The sequence below is a fragment of the Schistocerca cancellata genome, chromosome 9, assembly GCF_023864275.1.
Source record: "Schistocerca cancellata isolate TAMUIC-IGC-003103 chromosome 9, iqSchCanc2.1, whole genome shotgun sequence".
NCBI lineage: Eukaryota > Metazoa > Arthropoda > Insecta > Orthoptera > Acrididae > Schistocerca > Schistocerca cancellata.
The window spans coordinates 402,406,538-402,431,212 of NC_064634.1; the positions used below are offsets into that span (position 1 = coordinate 402,406,538).

Below are 24,675 nucleotides of genomic sequence, written 5' to 3' on the forward strand. Positions count from 1 at the left end.
AGTTCAGCATCATTTCTCCTATTTTGTCTCATCTGTAGGCCACTCCTCTGCTGGTGTGTGTGCGAGTGTATACCCATCCTTTTTTCCCCCTAAGGTAAGTCTCTCCCTTACAACCCACATCCTTTCGTCTTTCCCTCTCCTTCCCTCTTTCCTGACGAAGCAGCCGTTGGTTGCGAAAGCTAGAATTTTGTGTGTATGTTTGTGTGTCTATCGACATGCCAGCGCTTTCGTTTGGTAAGTCACATAATCTTTGTTTCAAATATATTTTTCCCACGTGGAATCTAAAAAACAAAGATGATGTGACTTACCAACGAAAGCGCTGGCACGTCGATACACACACAAACAAACACAAACATACACACAAAATTCTAGCTTTCGCAACCAACGGTTGCTTCATCAGGAAAGAGGGAAGGAGAGGGAAAGACGAAAGGATGTGGGTTTTAAGAGAGAGGGTAAGGAGTCATTCCAATCCCGGGAGCGGAAAGACTTACCTTAGGGGGAATAAAGGACAGGTATACACTCGCGCGCGCGCGCACACACACACACACACACACACACACACACACACACACACACACACACACACACCCATCCGCACATACACAGACGTAAGCAGACATTTGTAAAGGCAAAGAGTTTGGGTAGAGATGTCAGTCGAGGCAGAAGTACAGAGGCCAAGATGTTGTTGAATTTATGAATGGCGTCAACTTGAAATTTGAAATTAGCGGAGGTTGAGGCCTGGCGGGTAACCCGTTACCTGCCAGGCCTCAACCTCTGCTAATTTCAAGTTGCCGCCGCTCATACCTCACCTGTCATTCAACAACATCTTTGCCTCTGTACTTCCGCCTCGACTGACATCTCTGCCCAAACTCTTTGCCTTTACTAATGTCTGCTTGCGTCTGTGTATGTGCAGATGGATATATGTGTGTGTGTGTGCGTGCGTGTGTGTGCGCGCGCGCGCAAGTGTATACCTGTCCTTTTTCCCTCCTAAGGTAAGTCTTTCCACTCCCGGGATTGGAATGACTCCTTACCCTCTCCCTTAAAACCCACATCCTTTCGTCTTTCCCTCTCTTTCCCTCTTTCCTGATGAAGCAACCGTTGGTTCCGAAAGCTTGAATTTTGTGTGTATGTTTGTGTTTGTTTGTGTGTGTGTCAACATGTCAGCACTTTCGTTTGGTAAGTTACATTATCTATATATTAAATGTGCTCTATCTCAGAAACCATTCAGAACAGGGCATATGCCCATATGGCATTTTTGTTTCAATTAATTGTTCCTGTCTTATTCCTGGATACTGACCATTTCTCCTGGGATGTCCTGTATCAAAATATATGTAGACCAGCAACATTATTTGTAAGGTCCAGTAACCCATTCTGTTCTGAATATGATAGATTTAGCTGGTAACTCCCTCGAATTACTGTTACGCACACAATAAAAGTGTTTTGTGGTAATCAGTAAACCTTTCAGGATATATCAGCACAACAGATTATCTACTGGTGCTGCAAGTGATCCTGCAATACTATTTTAGATTTGTGTAACTATTAATGCCATCTTTGAACAGATACATGAATTAACTAGCATGGTATTTTGACTACCTTCCATTTTCAATTTAACTGTGCTGGTATCACACACTGCTCATAATAACCAGGACATTAAGAGTATTTTTTAACTTTGGCCATGAAAGGAGCAATGGAGCGATGTGTGAACAGTACATTTTGTTTTAAATTGGCTAAAAGTGCCACAGTCTGAGAAATGAAGCATAGAAGATAATCCACATCCAAGTGCATAATTGACAGCGAGTCAAAGAAAATGTTCAAAAAGTGACTGAAAATCTGTGAAACGATCATGGTGCATCTATCAGCTTAATTTGCTCACTGGAGTCCTAAAACAACGGTACACCAAATTATAACTGAAAATTTGTCCAAGAAGTAGTTCTATTGTTGCTTTGTGCACCACTCACACAGTGACTATCAAGAAGACTGCAGTGTTGAACAATGCAAAGACATGAAAAGATCAGCCGCTAGATCTGCATCGTAACAGCTGACAAAACATAATATTTTCAGTACAAGCTACTTACAAAGCACCAAAGCTTGGAATAGAAAGGTCTAGTATCTTTAAAAGCGAAAAAGTGTGCATGCGGACTTGCAGAAAAGCTGTTTCAAAGCACTCCTCACCATTTTCATTCATTCAAAAGAAATTACCAATAAAAAATTCGCTCCAGACAGTAAAATGATGAATGCAAATCACTAACTAAATGTTTTAAATCATCTTGGGGGAGGATGCACCCACGGACCATGGACCTTGGCACTGGTGGGAAGGCTTGCATGTCCCAGCAATACAGATAGCCATACCACATGTGCAATCAAAATGGAGGGATATCTGTTGAGAGGCAAGACAAACATGAGGTTCCTAAAGTGGAACAACAGCCTTTTCAGTAGTTGCAGGGGCCACAGTCTGGATGATTGACTGATCAGTCCTTGAAACGTCAACCAAAACAGCCTTGCTGTTCTGGTGCTGCGAACAGCTGAAAGCAAGGGCACACTACAGCTGTAATTTTTCCCAAGGGAATGCAGCTCTACTGTATGGTTAAATGATGGCATCATCTTGGGTAAAATATTCCAGAGGTGAAATAGTACCCCATTTGGATCTCCATGTGGGGACTTCAATGTCAGATCCTTAACTGGTCAGGTAGATTAGAAAATTTAAAAAGGGAAATGGGTAGGCTAAAGTTAGATATAGTGAGAATTTTGGAAGTTCGATGCCAGGAGGAAAGGAACTTCTGGTCAAGTGAATACAGGGTTATAAATACAAAGTCAAATAGGGGTAATGCAGGTGTTCGTTTAATAACGAATAAGAAAACGAGAATGTGGATAAGCCACTATGAATAGCATAGTGAACGAATTTTGCAGTCAAGATAGACACAAAGACCACACCCACCACAGTAGCACAAAGTTATACACCAATTAGTTTTGCAGATGATGAAGTGATTACAAAACAAATTATTCAGATAGTCAAGGGAGATGAAAATTCAATAGTGATGTGGGGGACTGAAATTCAATAGTGGGCAAAAGAGGAGATGGAAAAATAGTAGGTGAATATGGACTGGGGAAAGGAAAGAAAGAGAAAGCTGCCTGGTAGAATTTTGCACAAAATGTAATTTAATCATCATTAACACTTGGTTTAAGAATCATGAAAGAAGGTTGTATATGTGGAAGAGACCTAGTGACACCTGAAGGTTTAGCATTTATTATATAATGGTAAGACAGAGATTTCAGAACCACATTTTAGACTGTACGATATCTGAAGAGACAGATGTGGATTCTGACCAAAAGTTATTTGTTATGAACTGCATATTAAAACTGAAGAAATTCAAAAAATGTAGAAAATTAAGGAGATAGGATATGGATAAATTGAAAGAACCTGGTTGTTGAGAGACTCAGAGGGAGCATTAGACAACAGATGACTAGAACAGGGTAAAGGAATACAGTAGAGATGAACGGGTAGTTGTGAGAGATGAAATAGTGAAGGCAGTGGAGGAGACATAGTTAAAAAGACAAAAAATCTAAAGATCAAAGTCTAAAAAGTGAGAGTGACAGGAAGTTCAAAACGGCTAAACAGGAATGGCTAGAGAACAAATGTAAGGATTTAAAAGCATGTATCACTAGGGGAAAGACACATTAATTCTCCAGGAAAATTAAAAATGACCTTTGGAAAAAGAAGAACCACCTGTATGAATACCAGGAACTCAGACGGAAAAGCAGTCCGAAGCAAAGAAGGAAATGTGGAAGGAGTACAAAGAGAGCCTGTACAAGGGAGATATACATGAGGGCAGTATTACAGAAATGGAAGAGGATGTAGATGATAAGATAGACATGATACTGCGAGAAAACTTTGACACATCACTGAAAGACCTAAGTCAAAACAAGGACACAGGCATAGACAACATTTCGTTAGAACTACTGACAGCCTTGGGAGAGCCAGCCAAGACAAAACTCGCTCACGAGATGTATGAAACAGGCAAAATACCCTCAGATTTTAAAAAGGATATAATAATTCTAATTTCAAAGAAAGCAGGTACTGAGAGGTATGAATATTGTACTTTCATGTTCCATGGTTCATTTTGCACCATTGTTGGACTGCCATCTCAATGTGCTTATTGTATCTGTGAGACACTCTCCCGCTATTTTGTAATTACAGAAAACAAGCTGCCCTTCTTTAAACCTGTTTGATGTTCGTTGTCAGTCCTTTTGGTCCCATCTCAGCATTTCTTCATAGTAAGTATACCTTTCTTCACTCTCTTTTAGTTTTCTATATTTCGTTTTGTGACTTATCTCCCCACCCCCATCTACCACATATGATGCACTTAGTTTTCCATTTTTATTAACTCAAGTACAATGGTTTGCAGTAATCTCTGTCTTGCGTATTACCCTCTCTTCCACCTGCAAACTCTCAGGTTCTCAAATCTTGTCTGGTGCAGTCCCCAGCAATCAGTCTTTCCTTCTCAGCCTGTCCAGTATGTAGTCTCCCATGACCTGGGGATCTGGGCGATCTTTCCAAACTGTCCCCACTTCCTAAATCTCACCAGTCCTTTTCCTTCACCCCTCTTCCTTCTCCTTCAACTCTCCTTCAACTCTCCTTCCAAAAGGAGCCTCTGGCTCTGAAAGTCTGCAAATTTAAATACTTTAATATGCCTGCTCTCCTGATGCCACTTGTTGGGTAGTATCCATCTACATCCCTTTTAATTTGCTTGGTATAAAACTCTCAATGGTTGTAAATACTATTTCTCTGAATCCAAGCCACATTTGTTTGACACATACATAATTAGTATGGAAGGAATCGAGACTACGAAGGTGTCAATTTTCACTCTCCTTTTTAAATTGACTTATTGTGTATTTATTTCTAGTGGATTTTTACGACACGGTATTCAATCTCGCTAGACATTGTGGTCTCTAATTTTTGTATCTATCCTGATGCTCTATCTGCATAGGATAGTTTGTTTAAAAGATGTCTAGTATTTATCACAACTATACACACTTCATTTGGGCTCCTGAATCATTTGTCCAAAATGATTTTCAGAGAAAGCATTTATTACAATTTCAGACAATGCTTTATGTCTACCACTGACTTCAAACAAGTACACTATCTGTGAAATTTAACAATGCAGAACACAAAGTTTTTCTGCAACAAGATTCCAAGGATTATCTAACTGGTCCTCAGCTAGGCATATTCACACTAATCCATTGATAACAGAGTTCCAAAAGTTTGAAGTCTGGGTCACAATTTTTTTTTTTTTGTATTTCATCATATGGCCAGTAGAATTACAGTGTTCTGTGATAGTGGATTTGATGTCTTGGAGGAGGTGAGTATTTCATTGGTGCTCCATGATGCACTGCTAAACATCGTGTGTCGTTTGATGTATATGATTTGCAACACTGACAATTTTTTTTTGTCATGTCATTTGTATGTTTGTTGTGCTCTTTGTATGTGCTGAGAGGAATATCCACTTCCTACAAACACAGTTTGGAGGTGCTCCAATTCCAAATGCAGGCTTTTGACATCTGAGATGGTATGGGTTTGGTGAATACCAACTGTTTGTGCTGCATAGTGGCAACTAGTTGGTACACTTGGACAATCCACATTTTGAAAGTTCACTCAACTAGTTACCATTATCTGGCACAAACAATGACCATTTTGGAGGTCTTGTCAGATGCCGGCAACCTGCAAGTGGAACTGAAACACCTCCAATTTGCGTTCCTAGAAAATAGATATTCATCTCAGCATATATAGAGATCTCTGCAAACATCACAACAAGAAAGAAGATGAAATCTCAACACTTTTGTTCAGGAGTGCATTGTGGAACACCAGAGACATACTTGTCCCCTCCGGGATAGCAAATCCGCTATGACAGAATGCTGTAATTCTACCGACCTTACAACGAAATACAATGATGCAAAAATTGTGCCCCATATATCAAACTTTTGGAACTCCGTTATAAATGAGTAAGTGGAAATATGACTGACTGTGAACCTTACCAATCGGGACGGAGTTTCCAGTTATATAATGCATGGAATGTTGTTACAGAAATACTCTGTGATGTATGTAATTGGTGTCATTCTGTGATTTTACCATGTGCTGCACAGAACTGAAGCAGACTAACATGAGTTCTAGCAAAGCATGTGCAGTGACAAACTGAGACACCACACATGCACCAGTGCTATTTTAAACAGAACTCAGGGTATTCTCATCAGTATACACCATAAGATGGCCAGAAGGCTCTGCACCAAAATATTTGGCAGCCGTTTACTGATATCCAGCAATTCGCCTGACATTTTATGTACACTACTTGATCAAAGTATTTGGACGCCGCTACAGAATGTGGAATTGACTACTAGATGTCACAAGAGATGGAACCACCAGCATAAAATGATGTTGGGAGTATTATATTCTCAGTAGAGAAGCAGTAACAGCACAATGGTTGGTTAAGAGTGACAATGAATGTGGACTAGTCACTGGATGTCACTTGAGTAACAAATACATCATGGACATTTAACACCTTCTATAGCTGCCCAAGCCAACTGTTTGTGATGTCACTGTGAAGAGGAAACATGGAAAAACAACCATAGCTATACCAAATTCAGGCAGACCTCAGGTACTGGTGGACAGGGACCATCTAGCATTGTGGAGGCGGTTGTAAAAAACCACACGAAAGCAGTGGATGGCATTACATAGGAGTTCCAAAGAGCTTCCAGCAGTTCAGCAGGGACAATGACTTTGTTTAAAGAGTTTATAAAATTGGGGTACAATGGTTGAGCAGCTCCTCATAAACCACAATATCTGTAGTTGCTAATCAATGCCTAAGGCGGTCTTAAGAGTGATGCCACTGGACGGTGGATGACTGGAAACGAGTGATTTGGAGTGATAAATCACACTATACACTGCAGCAAACCAATGGAAGGTCTAGATTTGGCAAATGTCTGGAGAATGTTACCTAGCATCATGGGCAGTGCCAACAGCGAATTATGGAGGTGGTGGTGTTAACGCCATGGGGACATTCTTCATGATTAGGCTGTAGTGCCCTCATTGTGCTTAAGAAAATGCTAATTGTGTAAGGATATGGACACATTTTACAGCATTGTGTACTGCATAAAGTAGAGGAACAGGTTAGAGATGATGACTGACTGTATTAGTATGGCAATGCACCTCGTCACAAAGCAGCACCTGTGAAGCAATGGTTTGTGGACAATAACACTGCTGAAGTGGTCTCCCCATTCCAGAGCACTGACTGAACCCAATGGAACACCTATGGGTCAGAGCATCTAGTTACTTTTGATTAGATAGTGCATTTTTTCCAACACATTGAGGGTACACTGAAGCAGCCAGCAACCGTAAGTATATGAGTCGAGTATCTATTCAAATCGACACAAGCTATGCAAAATAATCCCAACTGAATATCACATTTTCACTGTAGCTATAACCACTGTTTAATTGTTGTATCGAGGGCACCCTGAAGCGAGTTCCCTCCACTGTAAATATTAGTTCTAAAATACAGGTGAATTGTATTGAACATTACTGAATTGTTTGTGAATGTTTGTTCGCTTGTGTTTACTTCCATTCATTCTGGTGTAAACGAGGCATAACACTCGAATCTTGCTCTTTAGCCCTAGAGAAGTTTACAGGATGTGTAATGTATAGCTGGCAAAGAAGAAGATATCCTCATATTCTCCAAGTTTTCTCCAACATAGTTCGCTAGGTGAATCTTTTACTTACTTATTCCAGAATCCTATTAGATAGCAAAAGGAGTTTACTCTGTCCATAATGTAAAACAAACTTATTTTATTTAAATGTTTCAGGAAAGTTTCAAGTTGTTGTGTCTTCAGTACAAAGACTGGTTTGATGCAGCTCTCCACACTAGTTCATTCCCTTCAAGTCTCTCAATTTCTGCACAAATGTTGCAAATGACATCCACCTAAATCTGCTTTTTGTAGTTAATCTCTGCTCTCCCTGTACAATTTTTATTCCCTCCATTACTAACCTAACTATTCCTTGATGCTTCAGGAGGTGTTCAGTTCAACTGACAACACATGTTTAGCTTTACACTTTGAGAAGTAAGTGCAAGTGACGGGCACAGGAAGCATTGTAATACAAAATCTTTTTATTCTCTTTTGTGGTGTTACAGTGTCTTCAAAATAAACAGAGATGCTTTCACAAAATTGTCTACACAAGTAGTACTTGGGTTTTCAGTTCCCAAAGGATGTAAGTCTACAGTCCATGTGTTCGGTTCAAACCTGTTCAACAAATTATTAAAAACACATTTGGTGCAGCGGTGTGTTTTCACATCAGTTTCAGAAAATATGCCAAAGCATCATGAGAATTCCCAACTTCACAGCCTATGGGTGAGTTTAAAAGCTGAGCTGTAAGTTTCAATTGAACATCTGAATGCCTATCAACATCGCAAAGCTTATCTATTTGGTGACTGGTTGCCTTTAATCACACCACTTCTTGTACAAAAATTCTGCATAAATTGTCGTGTCTTATACACATCCTAGACGAACATACAAAACAATACCATGACATTACATAATTTACAGGAGGGACTCTCAGCATATTTTCTTATTTGTACAGGACAATCTGCTCTGACTGTGGCACATTGGGAATGCACAGAACACCAAAACTGCCATTTATTTAGTGGCTGACCAGTTTTGAGCTTTGCCCATTATCACAAGCCATCTATTACAGACAAAAGCATTTGTTATAATTAGATGCATAGAATGTGAATCATAAAGATCTCAGTGATGAAATGATTCATATGTTAACTACTTACATATTTGTGTTTAAGATATAGTTGATGTGGACAATATATCACACATAAATGTATCTCATATCTGTGTTAGAAGATGTCACAGTTATGGTTATACCTTTCAGTATTATGTTAATGCTGTGCATAATACATAAATTTTTTTCATAATTGTGGCACATTTATTATTAAGCATTATGAGATCCACATGACAACAGTATTGTTTATACAATGGCGAATTTTTTCTTGTTGGATTACACTTTATGTCTCACTGGATTATTTATTCTAGCTGTTATTGTAATTCTGACTGATGTTGATACAAAGAATTTTGTTATAAGGTCTCGTATAATCTCTGATATATTCAGTACTCAGTGATTGTATTAGTATCACTATTTTCAGTGTGTGACAATGTTTCATCATATCATGGTTACATAATAAATTTTCCTATCCAACACTATTTAAGAAAAAGCATACTGTTTCAATCATTTTTCAATGGAATCCATAGACGATAATATTGTTTTCAGTGTATAGTTTGCAGTCTCATATTTTGTGAGTGATTAAGGCAGGATGGAGGGCAATTCATATGCTGATTATGGTGCTGTTGAAGGTTTCTGTGAATCATTTTTGGTTGTGTATTTAGTGATTAATGCAGAATGGAGTGCTTTCGAAATTTTCCATAAACTGTTTGCTGCACAATTCTGTTTATTCATTTAGTATGTGTTCTGGGTGCTTAGTCATGTGAATGAAGATCTGTATTTCTTCTAAAATTGGCCTTTGGAGACATTATGCAAAATATCAAGACTTCTGTCAGTACTTTCAGTGGAGTGTTTTGTTCTCTCTGAGATATGTACTGAAAACTGAAAGGTTATTTTCACTTGAGTTTGTGTGTTCACTATATCCCATTTTAAATATTCTACCTGTTACTATCAGTTAGCTACACCACAGCGTTCATACATGAAAACTGTAGAAGAAGGTGCCTTAAATGCCACATGCAATAAAAAGGAGAAAGAGAGAAAGAAATGTTAGAGAGAGAAAGAAAAACAATGTCATTACTCACAGCATTTCCATTTCCTGCCAAGGTGGTGTTGGTTCTTCTTGTAACTTCAGAAGCTTTGATGAAGTTCTTTCACTCCTGGTCTTCAAATCCTGCAGCAATACATCGTGTAGTGTTTCCACTCGCGATTTTATTTGCTCAAAACCCCTGGACCAACGATGCATTACTGAGCCAATAACTAAATTAAGCAAAAAAAAAAAAAAAAAAAAAATATTTAGCTAGTTATCAATTTATCATTTTGTCTCATTAAATACTAGAACAGAAGCCTGGTGTTGCCCAGGTATTTACTTATAGCTGTGCATCCACTCCTGTACCATGCAATGTCTGGTCTTCTGCTTAATGCTCATGACATCATATCTCCTGAACTGTATGTCGTACATTGATATAATTTTGTAGGTACTTTCAGTGGCATATGTGAATACAGTCTGCACAATGTGTTGCAAATGGAATTAATACCAATTAAGGAATAAATTTAAACATCATGCACAAAGTGGCAGTTTTTCACGCATCTCATTGTTTATGACAGCGTATACCCTGAACTGTGTGTTGTATAATGATATAATTTCACTTAAATTAAGTGCCTGCAAAATGTGTCATGAATACAGTTAGCAGTAAAGAAGTAATAAATTATAACATCATGCCTTTTGCAGTACTTTTACTGCATGAGCAGTTAAAAAGTAGTAAGCGATAAAAATTTTCCTTTCTTCATTTTGTTGGGATTGCCAGCGAGAAAAAATTTCGTAAAAGTTTGAAATTAATTGTCACTAACTACCCTCATTCTCAAATACTAGATGAATGAAGTCTGGGCGTTCATGCATTGCAGTCTATGCTCTCAGTTCATCCCCACCCCTTTGATATATAGGTGGTTCTTAGACCCACCACCAGCAATTTTCGCCTGACAGTAAGGTATATGCGTACCAAATTTGGTTGAAATCGGCCCAGTGGTTTAGTAGTAGTATGGAAAACACACACATTTTTATAATTAATGACTACAATCTCCTCCTTTCATTATATGAATGGTGTCTTCATCAAACACAGAGAAAATGTTGGTCGCCTCAATAATTTTTATTTATTACTATTGCTTCAGAACAATTTCAGCAACAATGTAGGAAAAACCTCAGTTATCAGACAGTATAGCAAATTAGTGCGAATTTTCAACACTTCCTCCACATAACTATCACAGTTTCAAAGGCCTTTGGGTTAACGACTGGACTGCACTGTCAGAACTTCGCAATAATTCAGTTTTGGACTTCTTAGAAAAAGGTGGGGGGGGGGGGGGGGGGGAGGGGGGGGGAGTTAAGGACATGTGACAGCTGTCATAGTTTGAAGTGCCAGTTTGCACAAGCTGGCAACATGATGTGGCAGTTTATAGAGGAAGTGTATCTAATACGTGAACATTGTAGTACTGATTTAGTGTGAAAGTAATTTTTTTTTAATATTGTAGTCTGTCTGTCTATCTCAATTTATACAATTATTTGACACTATAGTGATAGCAGTTTGGCTACAAAAATTTTGTGCCAGAGATCTTGGTTGGTTTCCACCTCTGCTCAAGAGTTCGTTCGTAGCATGTGAGTCTTCAGTAATGCGAACTATCCATCTCACTCAAGCAAGAGCTCAGCTACAGAAATGCAGTCTTCATGCTGTTAGTGTAGTTGCACTTCCCAACATCACAGAAAATATATGGAAACTTTCCAGAATGAGATTTTCACTCAGCAGCGGAGTGTGCGCTGATATGAAACTTCCTGGCAGATTAAAACTGTGTGCCAGACCGAGACTCGAACTCGGGACCTTCGCCTTTCGCGGGCAAGTGCTTTACCAAGGTAGGTCCCGAGTTCAAGTCTCGGTCCGGCACACAGTTTTAATCTGCCAGAAGTTTCATAAATATAATTCTTTGAGTCCAGAAAGCTATTCCATAAATTAGCTACAACTAAGCTCATCTCTCACACTGCAAACTATCTATCTGATTTGCCGATAAAAGATTTAACACAGCAGCCTTTCGTTAAGTTAGTGGTAAAGCACTCATCTCCTAAATAAACGGTTCCCACAGCTATCAGAGATTAGATTCCACTGTAGAGCCTGTACACTTTGTCACTTCTGTTTCTTTCTACCACTGGCCCCAAGCCCCTTCTAATCGAGCTGAAAACTACCAGAGTAATATTAAGTAATGAAATTTTTAAAAGGCTTTTTGTCACAAGTCTTATCACAACAGTAATTCAATAGCTAGGTGTCTGCTTTGGGAATATCATGCTATTATACAACAAAAGCCTCTGAATAGATCTGAAGGGACTGTTAATGACTTACACTCGTCTCATCATTTTGGGACCAACTGACAGATTAAAAATTACAAAAGTAATGATCAGACTAAGTACCACAAGTAGTAGCAGGCAGGTACAGTATGGGCACTCACTGTGATGCAAATGAAATACCTGTGTGCAACCTTCTAGGACATCATTTTGGGTTATTCCACATTATATGTTGGTTAAATTCAAAGATAAGAATGTAACTGCAACAAGCAAAAGCAATACTTTTTAGGTGGAACTAATTATTAACACCACATGGTGCATTTGAAAATGCAAAAGATAATATGTTCAGCTTAATCCTTGCAAAATTGACAGTCAGTGCTTTTTACTGTCTACCACTTCAAATACTGGACTCTTGATATGAACTTGACTCTAAGTACACACTTCTCACAGTTTCTGATTACACAACTAGTACTAACAGCAAAATGTTCCTTACAGAGAAAACATCCTTTACAAACTATCATATCTACATATATATCTACATTAATGATATGGTTATAATAGAAGGAAACATTCCACGTAGGAAAAATATACCTAAAAACAAAGATGATGTGACTTACCAAATGAAGGTGCTGGCAGGTCGACAGACACTCAAACGAACACAAACATACACACAAAATTCAAGCTTTCGCAACAAACTGTTGCCTCATCAGGAAAGAGGGAAGGAGAGGGAAAGACGAAAGGATGTGGGTTTTAAGGGAGAGGGTAAGGAGTCATTCCAGTCCCTGGAGCGGAAAGACTTACCTTAGGGGGAAAAAAGGACGGGTATACACTCGCGCACACACACACATATCCATCCACACATACACAGACACAAGCAGGGGACTGGAATGACTCCTTACCCTCTCCCTAAAAACCCACATCCTTTCGTCTTTCCCTCTCCTTCCCTCTTTCCTGATGAGGCAACAGTTTGTTGCGAAAGCTTGAATTTTGTGTGTATGTTTGTGTTCGTTTGTGTGTGTGTCGGCCTGCCAGCACCTTCATTTGCTAAGTCACATCATCTTTGTTTTTAGGTATATATATCTACATTTACACTCAACAAGCCATCCTATGATGTGTAGTGGAGGGTACTTCTGGTACTACCATAGGATCACCTTCCCTGCTTCATGTGTGAATACTTACTTGCTTGCTTACAGGTGGACACTACAGTCATGGCAAAACCTTGACCCCCCTTTGTAACCTGCCTCCATTCTTCCCCCCTGCTTTCCTTCTCCAGTTCCTGATTCCAATTACTTTGAGGTCCTCCTCCATATCTTCAAGACAACTTTTTCTGGATCTTCCTCTTCTCCTTCTCCCTTTAAGGTTTCCTACAAACACTTTCTCAACACTTTGAGTTTCTAGAATTCTCTGTACATGTCTAGCCCACCTTATTCTTTCTTGCTCACTTTTCACTACAATATTCATCTGTCCTTAAAGCATCTTTAGTTCTGCATTTGTCCTTATTCTCCAGCTTCCTTGCTCTCTCACTAGCCCAAATACCTTTCTCAGAATTTCCTTTCCCATCTCAATAACCAGCCTTCCTCTCTTATGGCCATAACTGAGCCTTCCGATCCATACATTGCTATAGGTCTAAATATAGTCAAATATATTTGGATTTTTGTATTCCTACTAATATTTCTGGACTTGAATACATTCTGCGAGGATTAACATCGGTTTGCACTTGCTACCCTTTCTTGAATTTCTGCTACTGTTCTGCTATCTTCTGTCATTATCGAGTCAAGGTATTTAAACATTTCCTCTCTTTGGTACTCTTTTTCCATTTATCTTTATTGAAATCTTTCTTCTACCACACAAGAATCTCCCTTCATCATATACTTTGTTTTACTTATATTAACTTACAGTCCTAAATTCCATGTTGCTCCTCCCAATGTAACACAATTATCCTTCAATGCCCTGATATACATTGCAATTAATGCTAGGTTATCAGTGTATGCCACCACCTGACCATGCCAGTTAAATACTCTTTTTGTTTCTCACCATAACTATCTTCTGTCTGTATCCGGCCCGCATTAATTAATGATTTGTGTCTCCATTTGCCCTTATACAGCTACTGACTTCCATAATATCTGATGCGCGCTGTTTATATAAAATTACATGGTCTTTCTGGTTTTTCATAACTTCATCTGGTGATGTCCAGGTGCACTTCTTAACCTCTCTCCTTACATGCCATGCACTTTTTACTATAATCTCCGTACCATTGGCAAGGTCTATCAGCCTCAGGCCTTTATCATTACTAACATCATGTTCTTATTATGTTTATATTTCTTTTCAGATTTTTGCATTATGCCTTTAAATTTTGCTGATTTACTCCTCCAGTTTGAAGTAAAATGCATCCTTCTCATCTTCATCTGATTCCTCAATGGGGGCATAGGCATATATCATCATAACATTGAAAAATTTTCTCACAACTCTCAAAGAACACAACATGTTAGTAATATCATTGACACTTATTATTTTTGCCTTCATTGAGCTATGTATAAGAAAGAGAGTACTGTGATGGCTTGTATTCTCTCTGTATGTGTTTCCCCAGTGCAATCATTCCCTGTCCTTTCCATCGTATTTGTTGTAATGCAGCTATTTTCACTCAATACATACCCATTTCTCCTCTAATTTCTTGCAGTATGTCAGGTCTCTTAAGTGTTCTCACTTCCAAGTGAAGATCATGATATCTGTTTTCCATCTTGTTAATATTTTTCTTTGCCCTATCGTGTAATCCATGTCCTTCCGAGGCCAATGTGTGGTATCTGCAACAATTCCACTCTATGAGGTGCATTTGTTAGCCCCATGCCCAACCCCCAGTCTGGAGATACAGGATTTTCTCTTTGGTTTACTCCACTGAGGAGGTTGACTTCCCTTTGCCTATAGAGCCCTCTCTGCCCTATGTGAGAAATTCGTCTAGCTTCTCCGTTGAGGCCTGTCCATCTTGGGTGACCCTGCCAGCAGCTAGCTAGCATCGGCATAGCCTTGACTTCGCTGGAGCATGCTGTGACTCATGGGAAGGTCCATTGGTGAATGATAGTTGGTAAATCTCCGTACCAGGTCCAATTTCTTGGATTTTCTCGTTATCATCAATCCATGAGATGTACGCAGGAAGTCGTAATAATAATACTGCCTCTTCCCATAATGTACGCTTATGGAATTTTAATACTAAACCTCTCCACGATACACTATGCCCCTCTTGTAGTGTCTGCCACTACAGTTTGTTGAGCATCTCCATAACACTCTCATGCTGACTCAACTATCCATGACAAAACATTTCATCTTTGCAAGATGTCTAGCATAGTTTTCATCCTGCAGTGTTTCTTCATCTTCAAGCTTCATCTTGGTATTCCTTTTAGCACTTCTTGCTTCTTTGGTAACTTGAAGAGTGAATCTTTCAGGTTCATTCACCCATTGTCTGTCACACGCAAGCAATTGATCTTCCACATTAGAGTCACATTTTATGCCTAAATTTCTCAGGACTTCCAACCCTCCTATCACTCCATCATTGAAACATATCACTGCATCTAGTACACCAACTTTTAATGTATTTAGTTCTACAAAAACATTCTTGGGTAATCTTTCCCATATGCAATGGTTGAAAATTCCATTTGTATTCTGAGTTCCCCCATGAAGACATTTACTAAGCAAAGCAGGGTCACTCAAGTCTCTAAAAATTGGCTTTATTTCATTCATAATACACTCCTGGAAATTGAAATAAGAACACCGTGAATTCATTGTCCCAGGAAGGGGAAACTTTATTGACACATTCCTGGGGTCAGATACATCACATGATCCCACTGACGGAACCACAGGCACATAGACACAGCCAACAGAGCATGCACAATGTCGGCACTAGTACAGTGTATATCCACCTTTCGCAGCAATGCAGGCTGCTATTCTCCCATGGAGACGATCGTAGAGATGCTGGATGTAGTCCTGTGGAACGGCTTGCCATGCCATTTCCACCTGGCGCCTCAGTTGGACCAGCGTTCGTGCTGGACGTGCAGACCGCGTGAGACGACGCTTCATCCAGTCCCAAACATGCTCAATGGGGGACAGATCCGGAGATCTTGCTGGCCAGGGTAGTTGACTTACACCTTCTAGAGCACGTTGGGTGGCACGGGATACATGCGGACGTGCATTGTCCTGTTGGAACAGCAAGTTCCCTTGCCGGTCTAGGAATGGTAGAACGATGGGTTCGATGACGGTTTGGATGTACCGTGCACTATTCAGTGTCCCCTTGACGATCACCAGTGGTGTACGGCCAGTGTAGGAGATCGCTCCCCACACCATGATGCCGGGTGTTGGCCCTGTGTGCCTCGGTCGTATGCAGTCCTGATTGTGGCGCTCACCTGCACGGCGCCAAGCACGCATACGACCATCATTAGCACCAAGGCAGAAGCGACTCTCATCGCTGAAGACGACACGTCTCCATTCGTCCCTCCATTCACGCCTGTCGCGACACCACTGGAGGCGGGCTGCACGATGTTGGGGCGTAAGCGGAAGACAGCCTAACGGTGTGCGGGACCGTAGCCCAGCTTCATGGAGACGGTTGCGAATGGTCCTCGCCGATACCCCAGGAGCAACAGTGTCCCTAATTTGCTGGGAAGTGGCGGTGCGGTCCCCTACGGCACTGCGTAGGATCCTACGGTCTTGGCGTGCATCCGTGCGTCGCTGCGGTCCGGTCCCAGGTCGACGGGCACGTGCACCTTCCGCCGACCACTGGCGACAACATCGATGTACTGTGGAGACCTCACGCCCCACGTGTTGAGCAATTCGGCGGTACGTCCACCCGGCCTCCCGCATGCCCACTATACGCCCTCGCTCAAAGTCCGTCAACTGCACATACGGTTCACGTCCACGCTGTCGCGGCATGCTACCAGTGTTAAAGACTGCGATGGAGCTCCGTATGCCACGGCAAACTGGCTGACACTGACGGCGGCGGTGCACAAATGCTGCGCAGCTAGCGCCATTCGACGGCCAACACCGCGGTTCCTGACGTGTCCGCTGTGCCGTGCGTGTGATCATTGCTTGTACAGCCCTCTCGCAGTGTCCGGAGCAAGTATGGTGGGTCTGACACACCGGTGTCAATGTGTTCCTTTTTCCATTTCCAGGAGTGTAGGCTCAGGAAGAGAATGCTTATGATGGTATATTTGATCACTTCCTTTTGCTTTTTGGTAATCACACCAAGAATCTGCTCCTACGGGCAAAGTCTGTGAATAGGGTGGTCATCTGTGTACAACTTATGAAAGGAGGTGACCCATACATCATTTATCATTGCTGTAACATCATTCAGAGGTGCAGTTCATCTAATAGCCAGTCCATAATAACTGTGAAGAAGGTCTATTTCCATTTCTGTCAATCTGCCTCGGCCGGACAGAGATTTTCCATCAGATAGCAACTTTGGTTGGTTGGTTTGGGGGATTAAAGGGACCAGACTGCTACGGTCATCGGTCCCTTTTTCCAAAACTTAAAAACACCCACACAGAATACAAGCGAACAAGGAAAAGATGACAGACGACACAGGACAAGACAGACTCAGACAGAGAACAGACAAAACGAATTAAAATCACACAGAGTGTGACAGTGGTTGGCCGACCATAGAGACAAAAAAGGAAAAGCCAACCACCAAACACACTAAAAACTCAGACTAAAATCGATGGCCAAAGGCCAGAATCAATACAAAAGGACAAACACTTAGATTAAGTGATAAAAGCCCCCTGCCCGAATAAAACGCAAAACTAAGCCTGCCTTAGCATTGTCATCAGTTAAAAGGGCAGGGAGCGTATCAGGCAGTGCAAACGTCTGCCGGAGCACAGTTAAAAGTGGACAGGCCAACAAAATGTGGACCACTGTCAATGCCGACCCACAGCGACATAGAGTGGGGTCCTCACAGCGCAATAAGTGGGTGTGTGTCATCCGTGTGTGCCCAATGCGCAGTCGGCAGAGGACGACAGACTCCTTTGCGAGAGACTCTCAAGGAGGAGCGCCACACAGTCGTTGTCTCCTCGATAGCACGGAGTTTATTGGGCGTGGTCAGATCGCGCCATTCAGCGTCTCAAAGCGCGAAAACTTTGGGGCGTAAGACAGCTCGCAAATCAGTCTCCGGGAGACCAATGTCCAGAGATGGTTTACTGGTGGCCTCTTTCGCCAGGCAGTCAACATTTTCACTGCCGGGTATCCCAACATGGCCTGGGGTCCACACAAAGACCACAGAGCGGCCGCAACGAGCAAGAGCATGGAGGGACTCCTGGACAGCCATCACCATATGAGAGCAAGGGAAACACTGGTCGATAGCTCGTAAACTGCTCAGGGATTCGCTACAGATAACGAAGGACTCACCTGAGCAGGAGTGGATATACTCTAGGGCACGAAAGATGGCGACCAGCTCAGCAGTGAAAACGCTGCAGCCAGCCAGTAAGGGATATTGTTCGTAGTGGTCCCCTAGAGTCAGAGCATAACCGACACGACCAACAACCATCGAACTGTCTGTATAAACAACGCCAGAGCCCTGATACGTGGCAAGGATGGATAGAAAGCGGCGGCGGAATGCCTCCGGAGGGACTAAGTCCTTTGGGCCCTGTGCCATTCCGAGCCGAAGGCAAGGGCGGGGCATGCACCATGGGGGTGTACGCAGAGGGGCCAGGAGAGGTGGAAGAGGGAAAACCTCAACCCCCGAAAGAAGCTCTCTGACTCGGACCGCAATCGTACAACCCGACCGGGGCCGACGTTCTGGGAGATCGACGACTGACCGTGGGAACAGAAGACGATAATTTGGATGCCCGGGCAAGCTAAAAACATGGGCAGCATAAGCGGTCAGTAAACGTTGGCACCGTAACTGCAGTGGAGGGACACCTGCCTCCACAAGTAAGCTGTTCATAGAGCTGGTCCGGAAAGCACCAGTGGCAAGGCGCATATCGCTGTGAAGGATTGGGTCCAGCACCCGCAACGCAGAAGGGGATGCTGAACCATAAGCCAGGCTCCCATAATCGAGACGGGACTGGATTAACACCTGGTAGAGCCGTAAGAGGGTAGACTGGTCGGCGCCCCAGCTGGTGTGGCTCACCCATCGCAGAGCATTTAGATGCCACTAACACATCTGTTTAAGCTGCCGAATATGAGGCAGCCAAGTCAACCGGGCATCAAAAACCACTCCCAAAAACCTATGTGTCTCCACCACAGCAAGAAGTTCGCCGGCAAGATAAAGCCGCAGCTCCGGGTGAACAGTGCATCGCCGGCAGAAATGCATAACGCAGGTCTTGGCTGCCGAAAACTGGAAGCCATGTGCTACAGCCCAAGACTGTGTCTTGCGGATAGTACCCTGCAGCTGACGTTCAGCAGCTGCAATGCCAATAGAGCTATAGTAAAGGCAGAAGTCATTAGCATACAAGGATGCGATGGGAACGACTCCCTCCAGAGCGAGCCCATTAATTGCTATTAAAAACAGACAGACACTTAAAACAGATCCCTGAGGCACCCCGTTCTCCTGAACTCGGGAGGAACTATGAGAGGCTGCAATTTGCGGAAGGTTCGATGCAACAGAAAATTTCGGATGAAAATCAGCAGTGGACCCCAAAGACCCCAACCATGAAGCGTAGAGAGGATGTGATGGCACCATGTCGTATCGTATGCCTTCCACACGTCGAAAAAGACAGCGACGAGGTGCTGATGACGGGCAAAGGCTGTATGGATGGCTGACTCCAGGCTCACCAGATTGTCGGAGGCAGAGCGGCCTTTATGGAACCCACTCTGAGATGGAGCCAGAAGGCCCCGAGACTTGAGTACCCAACTCAACCGCCAGCTCACCATTTGTTCAGGCAACTTGCAAAGAATGTTGGTGAGGCTAATGGGGCGGTAGCTGTCCACCTCCAAAGAGTTCTTGCCAGGTTTCAAAACGGGGATAACAACGCTTTCCACCATTGAGACGGAAGCTCATTGTCCATGGCTGAGAAAGGCTTGAAGGTACTGGGCAGGCAGTTTACGCCACTGGTTTACTTCCCGCCACCAATTCAGTACCCATGCGAGTGACATCCATTGCGTCCGAGGGTCTGGTGAGATCCAGGTCTTCAGCAGACGCCAGAATCTCGACCTCATCCTCAGACATGGAGCTTGTTGAAAGCGGTGAAACAGGTGCCACCGCACTGTCGTGATTCTTATGAACCTTTTTCTTCTTCTGTTTCTCTCGCTGTGCCTTCGATGGTTCAGGCTGGGAGGGCTTCCCTGGGTCAGTCTCAGGGACAGACAACGACCGTGAGGCCCTACGACCAGCGACCGGTGGGTGTTTCAGCCACTTGCGGGTATCCGCATTTCTGCTGGTCGGAACTTGCGAAGGGAGGTCCCCAAGGGACCCCTTCCTGGTGAGAGGAGCCGAATAAGTCTCACGCTTCTCTGGCTGGGAAGGGGTTACAGATGTCCCCGATGGTTGGAGCGGTGTTGCTCCTGAAGTAGATGGAGCAGGAGCAACAGGGAGTGAAGTGCCCCCCACCATCAAGGGGGCAGGTGTGGTCCTTCGACTCTGAGAGCTGACTGGATGGGTTGCAGCTGACGTAACCGTAGCAGGAGTGACTGTGGCGGCATAAGACGTCGTCATGCGCACAGGATGAAGCCAGTCAAATTTCCATTTAGCCTCCGTGTAGGTCAGTCGGTCCAGGGTCTTGATTTACATTATTTTCCTTTCCTTCTGCAGAATCGGACAGTCCGGCAAGTAAGGGGGATGGTGCTCTCTGCAGTTGACACAGATGGGAGGCGGGGCACAGGGAGTATCAGGATGGGATGGTCGACCGCAGTCGCGACATACGAGGCTGGAAGCACAGCGTGAAGACATATGGCCGAACTTCCAACACTTGAAGCACCACATTGGGGGAGGGATATATGGCTTTACATCACAATGGTAGATCACCACCTTGACCTTCTCGGGTAATGTTTCACCCTTGAAGGCCAAGATGAAGGCACCGGTGGCAATTTGATGATCCCTCGGACCCCGGTGGAAGCGCCGGACGAAATGGACACCTCGCCGCTCTAGGTTGGCGAGCAGCTCGTCATCAAACTGTAAAAGGAGATCCCTGTGGAAAATAATGCCCTGGACCATATTTAAGCTTTTATGGGACGTGATATTAACTGAAACATCCCCAGCTGCTTACAAGCGAGCAAGGCCCGTGACTGAGCAGGGGATGCTGTTTTTATCAAGACTGAACCAGACCGCATTTTGGACAAGTCCTCCACCTCCGCGAACTTGTCCTCTAAATGTTCTACAAAGAACTGAGGCTTCACAGATACAAAGGATTCACCATCAGCTCTGGTCCAGACGAATTACCGGGGCGAATAAGTTTCACTGTCATTCATAGCCTTTCGTTCCTTCCATGGTGTGGCCAGGGAGGCGAACGATTTGGAGTCATACACATTAGCTTTAAAATGAGCCCTCGAACGCTGGCCACCAGCAAGAGATGATGTGCCACACTTCATTGCGTGTCATCCACCCTGATGCCATCTACTCCGACTAAGGGCCCTCCCCACGGGCGCCACCCAGCCACAGCATAGGTCACCTGACAGGATGGCCATTGCTGGGAGTCCCGATGCCCCAGGGAGATGTGCATCTACTCCTTGGCATACATGGGGAGTTAACGGCGCAGGCATCAGTAGAGCGATCCCTGTGTTGTCAGGGGGCTACAACCAACAGGGTACATGGCGGCCCCACCACAACAGACTGGCTACCGTGCTGGATTTTAGGTGACATGTAGTCCATAGTCACCGTCAGTGCAGAAAGTGGCACTGCACACTGCATGGCGGAAAGTGCACGCAGGAACATATCCATGCCCAAGAGACGGAGAGCAGGCAGGACTGCAATTCAACGACAAATAAGCTAGTGAAAGATCTCAACGCAAGATGGACACAATGCACCAAGTAAGGCACCCTTCCCCAATCGGCTTGCTCTTCGGAAAAATTTTGAGATATGGAGGTCAAACCCGACAGGGGACCATCACATAAGGCCGAAACGTTTGACACTCCTTTTAGTCGCCTCTTACGACAGGCAGGAATACCGCGGGCCTATTCTAACCCCTGAACCCTCAGGGGGTGATAGCAACTTTCCTTTCGTTTCTCTCCGTAGCTTCCTCAATCTAGCACCCATCCTCTTTTGCACATGTCCACAACACTCCAGTTTTCTTTGGTAACACCATAAACATTGAACTCATTAATTTTCGAAATAATATTGGTTTCTGTAACAGAAATAAAGGGGGGGTGTGGTGGCATACATGACTAACTTTAAAATTTGGTATATATAGGTCATTTTTCACTAGAAACCCTATAATGAATATGTAAATATAGTCAGGAAAGACTATAGAATTTAATAAAGTCATAAATTTTTTTTTTATTTTTCCACCATTTATAAGTACCCTGAATTCTTAAGTCGCCTTGATCACACAAAGTAAACTTGCAATGTAAAACCCCTAAATGCAAATATGTTATCGTTTCTATGAAAGATAAACATAAGATTAATAATAGGTTAGTGGAAGAAGAATCTGCAACCAATATATCTAATGAGTACAAGGTTGGTAAGCTGACAATTATGGATCTTAAAAAAAAAGAAGAAGAAAAAAAAAAAAAAAAAAAAAAAAAAAAGGGACAAGCATGACAAATTTTATATTGAAGCTTTGTTAGGGTGTAGATATGGATAAGGGAAAAAGAAGTTCCCAAATTTCCTGGATTTCTTGGGTGAAAATACACACTTTCCTGGTTGAATGTACACATATTACCATGTGAAAACATACTTTTTCCATGTTATGTGACAGTATACCATCCCTCGGAACTGTAAAAGATTTTATACAATGGTGTAGACCTTCCCGGCACTTCAGGAAATGAAGCCCAGCCAAAACATTACGGGTTTTGATGTGCAATAACATGTCTGCAGAATATTTTTGTATTATGAAAGTATACATACGCATTCCACCAAACACAGCACACTAGTTTGTAAAGCATTGAAATCAAGACTGTGATGCACTTTTGACAGCCAATCACTTTATAGCAATCACAGGTTTGTTAAAACACTTTAAGTCTACTCACAGCATTCTTTCAAAACCAAACTATAGGGGTGTATTGCGGGAAGCAGATTATGCTGTCTGAAGTGTTTACAATGCCATTGAAACTGGATTCAACTGGAAAACTTTGCCAAGAAAAAAATTTGCTTCGTGTCATGAATTAGCAGCATCTGGTCCTAAAAGAAGCGAAGACCATATTACTGATTTAGGCTGTCACAATACCACTGGTAGCCACCAACCGTCTGTGTTCGTCATTGGCAAAAGTAAGAAACTGCATTGTTCCAAACACTGCTTACACATCGCAAACGAGAATCTGTATGCATAGTACAATTTTCATGGAAGAGTTTATGGAAGTTTTTGTATTTTCTGTAAAGGCTTGTCACCTAAAAAATTGCAAAAGGGATAAGAGATTAATAATCCTTCACAACACACCAACTCATCCATCATGTGACATCTTAAACAAAAATGACAACCTCATAAAAGTGGTGTTTCCTCCACCTTACGTAATCTCCTTAATACAGCCCATGGATCAAGTTATTATTGAGGATTTCAAAAGGTATTACAAAAAAGAATTGTTTATGTAATTTATTTTTAGAAGGAGAAGAGGAAGGAGAAGGAAGTCTGTTAAGAAATCATAAAAATATTGATTTGAAAGATGCTTCCTACATGACTGGAGCACCACAGGAGTGTGTAAAAGAACAGAATTTGAAAAATGTATGGAATAAAATTTTGGTATGGAAGAAAGTTCTCAAAGTCAAGTTGAAATGCATGAACAGAACGATATGTCCAGAATGATCAATATGCTCAAAGAACACAAGTGCATGAATGTGACGAAGAAGACATTCAAAGACTGGTTGAGTGTCAATGCTGCAGATCCAGGGCACCAAATCAAGCAGGAAAATGTAATCTTAAACTTTGTCACTGAAAAAGCTGATGCCACCTGCAACTCAGTAACTAATGATCCGGAAAATGAAGGTGAAAATAATATTGGCTGCAGGTGAAACATTTACATGCTCAGAAACTTCCTTGCAATGATTTGAAGCTCAAAGAGGAAGTGACCGGTATGTCACAAAAAAAAAGTGTGTGGCTCATCTGCTCGTAAGCCAGTAGGCTTGCTTGGACAGAACAGAATTGCGGGTTTTTGCAAGCATGAATTATATATATATATATATATATGTACTGTATATACAAAATGCATATGTATTACATATTTTTGCTTATTAGAGTGAACTGCACACACTCCTAATGTACTTACCTTTGTAATAATAAAAGATATTCATGTTATTATAAATATATGTAATTATTGGTTAATTGGTTAATAAAAATACACAGTTGACTATCCAAATAAATTCGTTTTCTGAACATCACAGTTCTCCAGTTCATCTGATAATTGATACTCTACTGCAGTGTGAACATTGTACACAGTGGAATGGAGTCCTATTATTTCATGTGGAAAATGGCAGACATGGTATTCCAGTATGATTTAGGCAACAGCTTTAATCAACAGGCACATC

The 24,675-nt window shown here is 42.3% G+C and overlaps 1 protein-coding gene across 6 annotated transcripts in view; it reads right to left on the bottom strand.

The window, feature by feature from the left end:
• The window catches only part of LOC126101121 (inhibitor of nuclear factor kappa-B kinase subunit alpha), a 168,447-nt gene that overhangs the window by 29,429 nt on the left and 114,343 nt on the right, over nucleotides 1–24,675 (bottom strand). For all 6 annotated transcript variants that reach the window (XM_049911806.1, XM_049911802.1, XM_049911805.1 and 3 more), the window contains exon 12: nucleotides 9,850–10,024. In XM_049911806.1, the coding sequence (XP_049767763.1) occupies nucleotides 9,850–10,024 (175 nt within the window). The remainder of the gene's footprint in view (nucleotides 1–9,849; nucleotides 10,025–24,675) is intronic.